Source organism: Pleuronectes platessa, chromosome 18, assembly GCF_947347685.1.
Source record: "Pleuronectes platessa chromosome 18, fPlePla1.1, whole genome shotgun sequence".
In the NCBI taxonomy this organism is placed as follows: Eukaryota; Metazoa; Chordata; class Actinopteri; order Pleuronectiformes; family Pleuronectidae; genus Pleuronectes; species Pleuronectes platessa.
Window position 1 is genome coordinate 10810010 of NC_070643.1, and position 6763 is coordinate 10816772.

General features: G+C 39.5%; 1 protein-coding gene across 1 annotated transcript; it reads right to left on the minus strand.

Moving 5' to 3' along the window:
* Positions 1 to 1246: 1246 nt before the first annotated feature.
* dazl (deleted in azoospermia-like) lies at positions 1247 to 5074 on the minus strand. The gene is made up of 9 exons (XM_053447455.1): positions 5048 to 5074; positions 4191 to 4313; positions 3536 to 3627; positions 3185 to 3236; positions 3021 to 3087; positions 2743 to 2879; positions 2418 to 2501; positions 2144 to 2194; positions 1247 to 1291 (listed from the first exon to the last, which is right to left on the minus strand). The coding sequence occupies exons 1-9, from the start codon at positions 5072 to 5074 to the stop codon at positions 1247 to 1249; spliced, it is 678 nt and encodes a 225-aa protein (XP_053303430.1).
* Positions 5075 to 6763: the final 1689 nt, after the last annotated feature.

A 6763-nucleotide genomic window follows, 5' to 3' on the forward strand; every position in this document is an offset into this window, starting at 1 on the left:
CCTTGGAAACATTCGAGGGGGAGTGGTCACAGGGTGGGAGATGGTTAAAAAAAAAGAGTCACACAGGATGATCAGTGTGCCACGAGCTCTGTGAAACTAACCCTGGAAGGTGTGGTTCAGTATGGTGATCACGCATCTTTCATTTACCACCTCTAATGACACCCAATGGAATAAAAACAGCCCACCTAATATTAACGATAACATGAGTGCTTGAAATGAATGACAAATTAATTTGGATGACGAAGTGCTGTTATGCCGTAGTGGTCAAGTTAATTGAAATTTGAATGCAGAGAATTATTAGGTCTGAAATTGAGTCATACTAATTAGCATACTACTATATATTTATATATATATATATATATAGCTTGTATGTACAGAGAGCCACTGAAGGGGCTTAAATAAACAAAGAAAATATGCCAAAAATAAATACAACATAAAATATAAATAGGCACAATTGGTGAACTTAAAAGTCTTTTGTATCTTTTGTTCGGGGATAAATATCAAAAGGAAAACAAAAAAAAGTGACAAACTTGAGCCCATATATCTGCTGGTCCCAGTAAGGGGGTTTTGCTCTTCCTGTGCTATTATTGCTGTGATCGACGTGGGTTAAAAGCCGCTGAGCACAGGTCAAACTGTACCAGTCGTGGTTAAAGTGACTGTGATCTAACTAGTACAGTTTAAGTGGGGAGCTCCCGCAGTCTGGTGCTAAAATGGGTCTCAGAATTTGAGGTGAGAGGAGGGCGTATTGAAAATCGGTCTGGGAGATGGGTTGATTCTGGGTGTCCGGAACATCAAGATGTCTGTCTGTCCATCCTGTCAGCACTGTAGCCTGTAGAGAGGGAGCAGTAGATAAATAACAATGTTGCATACACATGGACGTTCCCTCGTACTATCAGGATTACTCTTTTTAAGTATCTGGCAAAAAAAATCATAATACTATTAGTAAATACAAGAAAGCAAACCGATGAATAAATACTTGACATGACTGCAAAACATCGCAGATGAAGGAGTAAAGTGTCATTAAGGACCATGTGGAATGGAGAACTAATGATGTGTAGCGCCCCCGCACCTAAATACTACACCACAAAGTGATTACACAGATTAATCTCCTACTTGAGAAAAGGTGAACAAGTCAGCAGACTCGTGGCCTCCCCTGACACAGCATTAGCTGCTGTATCCCTGGCAGGATAGCACTCTCGTTTGTTGAGGTGGAGTTTTACCTGGCAGGAGGCTCAGTATCTGTAGACTACATCACAGTCAACATAGTCTGGACTCCACAGTCCACAAAGCTCTGGAACAGGGAGTAAGATGACCAAATGAGCTTAAAGACAGAAACCTTAAAGAGAAGCTGAAAAGACATGGACAGCTAGTGTACTTTTATTTATTTTTAAACTTTTAGATAAAGACAGTGTGGGCCTCCCCTAAGACCAAGTTGAAAAAGGTGCCTTGCCACCTTTACCTTAGTTTATTTTTTACTTTTGCTTAATTTATAGATGCCTATATGACAAAGGTTAAGATTTTGAAATTCATTGACACTAAATAATTGAGTTGTTAGCCATGTTAATAAATAATAAAGATCTGTTGTCAGGCATTTATTAGATTGTGAATCACAAAAAAAAGGGGGGAAAGGGCATATCTGCTATTGTATGTTGAACCATCTCTTTAACCAAATCCCATACATTTAGTCTAAACTATATAATCTCCTCTTACCTACTAATATTATATTTTTCACTTTCATGCTTTGAGCCTCCCCAGAAACAGTTTGGAACTCTCCTGGGGAGGCCAACCTCCCATTTTAAAACCTAGCCAAAACACTGGCCAGATAGCACCATCTAGTGGAAATATCCTGACACTGCAGTTTGTTAACTCTTCCATCAAATACTACTGAAAAACAAGTATTAGTTGAAAACCTTGACTGTCCTAGGAGTCTATAATTTAATAAGACACTCACTATTGATTAATAAAATATAATTAATTTACCCTCATTAAGTGGACTTGAAATTCTCTGAAGTGCATGCAATGTTTTCAGCCCACTGGCCTGAAAGCAGGTCATGTGAGGTCCGTCACATGATAAGTGATGTGAGCTGCTTTGAAACTTAATTTCACTGACATCTACTCTTATTCCCAGTAAATATAGAGTCACCTGATTGACAGAGTGTGTCCTCTGGTCCGCCGTCCAGTGAGCTGGAGTGGACTGCGAATGCGGGAGAAGGGTCAGTGGTCAAACAGAGGGCAACAAGAAAACCCGGACAGGCAAACAGAGGGATGATGGTTTATGTGTAGTCTGGAGTAGGCGGGCACAGGTGGACCTAAACCTGGCTGAGTCCTTTGATTCATATGCAGGAACATATGTGGAACGTCTGGTAGACCCTTCATAGTCGGCTTTTAAATAAATGTGTGGGTGTGTGTGCACGTACCGGGTAGGCAAAGACATTCTGTGGATAGTTCATTGGCATCTGTGGGACCATCACACCTCCTCCGTAGTTGGAATAGGAGTATGGCTGCAAAGTGAAAACACATTCAATCACATTACAGAGATCTTTGTGTAGCAGACAGTATTCCAAATATACACGCTGAAAATCTTGAAACTGATAGTGTAAGGCTCCAGCAAGAAGAAACACATTATAGTGTACTTACAAGCATTGTACTGCATTGGGTGATGTTTTAGAAACTTGGGTATTGTCATCAATCATAATAATCATACCATAAGTCTTGAAGCTAGTACATGTGTGTGCATTTTACCGGAGGGTAGGGGCTGCCGCCGTTGAGAATGGGTGAAGGTTGTGCCACACCACCCCCTACAGGTGAGCAGCAAGCACAGTAGAAGTACTGGGTGGGGCTCGTCCAATGAGCTTGGCCAGGCCAGGATTGCATGGACCCTGGATTGGGGGAAGAAGAAGAAAACAAATTGATGGTGTGAAGTGTTGGTTTTGTATATTGTGTGTATGAAGTAACATTTTATTCTCACTGGGAAGCAAACATTCAAATGAGGTTCCACTGGAATGTACCATAATACATACTTGAACTCCTTTCTTTCATGATTGCAGGGCCCAGCTTGAGTTTCCGACCCTTAAAGCTTATGTGTTCCTAATGCAAAAAAAAATAATTGAGCAGAAGAATTGTGAGCCTCACATAAAATCTAAAAATAATACAATGGGAGTTCCAGAGACGGATGTCTACTCACCTCAACGATTGATGGAATGTTGACCTCTTCATTGAAGTACACAAAGCCATAACTAGGGACACACAAAATAACACTAATAACAAAATTCACCGTCTCTGTACCAATATGTAATGTGAAATATGGAAAGTATAGAGCTCAGGACAAGTTAACAAATATTCACAAATTAATATATTGATAACCTACAAGTTGATCAAATAAATCAAATGCACTCTTCTTAAATTTCGATTCATCGAATATTTTACTCGTGTAAAAAGATTTGCCTTCATTGTTTAAGACAAACTCAAGCTCAGTATTGTAACATAGGCAAAAGTTTGCCCCCTCACCAGAGCATCTCTATAAAGTCAAACTCACCCTTTGCAGAGTCCTCCACGGTATGTGATGATTTTCACTTCCTTGACTAGGCCATATTTTGCAAAGAAGTCGCGTATTTCATTTTCCTCCACCTGAAGGTTAAAATGAGTTAAAGTGAAGGTTGTGTTTCAATAGCTGACATGATTCACTTTATTCATGACCCCAGAGACCTAATTTGTGTACATAATGTTGCTATGCAATTACATTGAAACTTGGATATGAAGTAGTATAAAGCTTTTAAATGAATACATTTTATATGCGTGGGCAGCAACCATGAAGGAAAGTACAGTATTTTACCAGATAAATGCTTAACAGCCATTGGTTAAATGCTAGTGGGTTAAAATGCACAGTTAGCAGCATACAGTCCAAGCTGGGCAGTGGGCACAACCAGTGCAACCCCCCCACCTTCTACTATTTCTAGTGAGTAATTATTGAAATTCTTAACTGATCTATCTTTTGCAGAGTATGTTTTTCTGAACAGGCAGGGCGGGGTCAGCTATGGCCTGGCAACTTGGAAGTGAGTATTCAAATGAAGACTAGCCGATATTTGATCTATCAAATTTGATTTCACATATCTGTGCCCAATTTTGTGTGAGATAAATACTTAACCTAAAGAAGCAGTGTACATGTAAAGTAAATAGGTGGGTCTGTATACCTTTATGTCTATCCCACCGACAAAGAGCGCGTTGGGAGTCAGTCTTCCCTCGGGCAGGATGTATCCATTGGACAACTTGGAGGAGGATGCAGCCTGGCGTCTGCCCCTGGGCTTGTAGGCCTCCTAATGATAAAAATCACATTTTAATTCTAGAGTGACATGATGAAAGTATAACAGAGTCTGGAAGTTCACACTATTCTTCCCCCTGAGCTGTCACTTGAATTCATTCTCAGGATCAGGTGCCATTCTGAACAACCTCATGAGAGTGAAAGGACTTGACCCTGTTATGAACTTTTAAAATAAGGATAGGATCTAAGCAACTTTTCATGGATGTGAGCTCTCTCTACTTCCTTCTCCTTCATAAATAATTCATCAAAAAGTTAGTTACATTAATCTTACTCACTAACTTTTAACCTGACCAATAACCATTATTTCGAAAGCTAGGTCAGATCTGAAAAGACAGAGATGCTACTTCGAAGTAACGAAAATAGCATCGACCAAAAAAAGTTTGCGGTAAACTGCGGTAAGAAGTTGACATCTAAGTTGTTCCCTAACTTTGATCTAGCATAACCGTGTTAGCCCCCGGCTAGCGTTAGCCTAGCAGCTAGTGCGCCTTTTTTAAATTTGGGTGCTAAAGGCGAAGTTAGCTAAAACGAACATAGCAAGTAACATGTGGATTGACCAGTCCGCGAATTCCTTCCACCGAACAACACGACTCTGCGACGGGAACCGAAACATCGATGTACACGTGACACGGTCGCTGAAACTCACCATGTCTAAAATCTTTAAAACGAATAAATGATCCGAGCAAGGTGGAAGGGAATGGCGCGGTGCTTCTCCTGCCCGACAACAGCTACCTCCACCGGACCACACCACGCCCACATCACGTGACCGATCAGTCCAATCAAATGCTAGATACATGATCAAAATAAAGTTTCAGCCAACTTTGAAGTTTAGTTTTGATCTAATCCTTGTGAATAATTAAGATATAGCACTAAAACTGCCGTGCTAAGAATATACTTTGGTAGTTTGTGCAGGGCATTTTATTTTCCTGTGGAGAATCATTTAAAAGCTCATAGACATTGAGTGCATTCATTTGAATTTGATTATGATTTAAGACGAACATGCCTGTGAGAGCACAGTGACCCTTTATAATGTTAACATCATCTTTCAATTTATAACTCTCGTTCCAAGCCTGGCTCGTTCAAGCCAGGCTTGGAAATAAGGTGAATATATCCACAAGCAGTGTTGTGCAAGTTCACACCTCTCATGAACTAGTTCAAAGTTCAGTTCATACAAGTAAACATGAATAGTTCACGTTCATAGTTCACCATTTAAATTCTGAACTAGTTCATAGTTCAGTTCATTTCATAGTTTTAAGGTGGAAAGTGATAATGAAAGACTTGTTAAAGAAAACCTTATCCATCACTACCCCTTGCCTCTACTGTCGGAATCTTTATCAGACAGTGTGTAAAAATCCCTCAGATAATAATAAGGTGCATCGGATCTCGGATGTAGTTGCTGAGTCTGCGTCTCTGCTTTCTCTTGCCATCTGTATATGAGACCGAGAGCTGTTGCGTTGCAGGTATGGCCTGCCCCTTTAAGGAAAGTTTTATTAGCCTTCAAGGGCAATTTGATGTACAACCAGCAATCAGTGCACGACAAAAATAAACCAATATATACAATGTAAATTAAACACAATATATAAACCCTCTAGACTAAGTAGCAGGGGGAAATTAGCTTTTAATAAATGAATTGATAAGTCGACCAACAGAAAATTACCCGTCAACTATTTAGATATTCTCGAATCTTTCTACTTTTAATTTCCTGTTGTGTTTCTAATAATTATTAATGTTGGTGACATTTCCTTGATTTTATTACCTCTGCCAAGGAGGTTATGTTTTCATCTCTGATTTGTCAGTCAACAGGTTTATGTAATAAACTACTGGACCAATAACCACACACCTTGGTAGAAGGAAGCTGCATGGATCAGAGATGAACCTATACGGCTCTGTTGAGCTCTACTGAGTGCCAGTCTAGTGAATGAATCTGGAATCTTCTCTCAAAAACATCCCCCCCCCCCCCCATAGGGTTTGTAGTGTGAAGCTAATGAGGTGTTTTATAAAGATATGATCGAAAACGTCAGATCAAGTGAAAACACTTTATTTCAGCATGTACAGAAAAAAAAGAAGGGAATTTCATTTCACCTCACTACAGTTCACGAGGACACTACAATATGAACGTGTTCACTGTTCAAATTCATTATTTGTCATTGAGTCTCTTCAGTTCATCATTCTCATACAAGTGAACGTGTTCAATGAACGCGTTCTTTTGCATTCGTTCATGCCCAACAATGTCCACAAGTAAGAAAACAATAAATCACTCTATGTTTATTTATTTATTTATGTGTTTGATTTGTGCAAAACACATGAAAACTGAAACCATTCGTGTTGGGAAATAATTTGAGAAAAGAATATTAGAAATTTTGAGCAATTTCACATTGCATTTACCATACCTATTTAACTGACTTTTAGCACATGGTAATTCAGCAGATTAGCGAATAATTCAAGAGG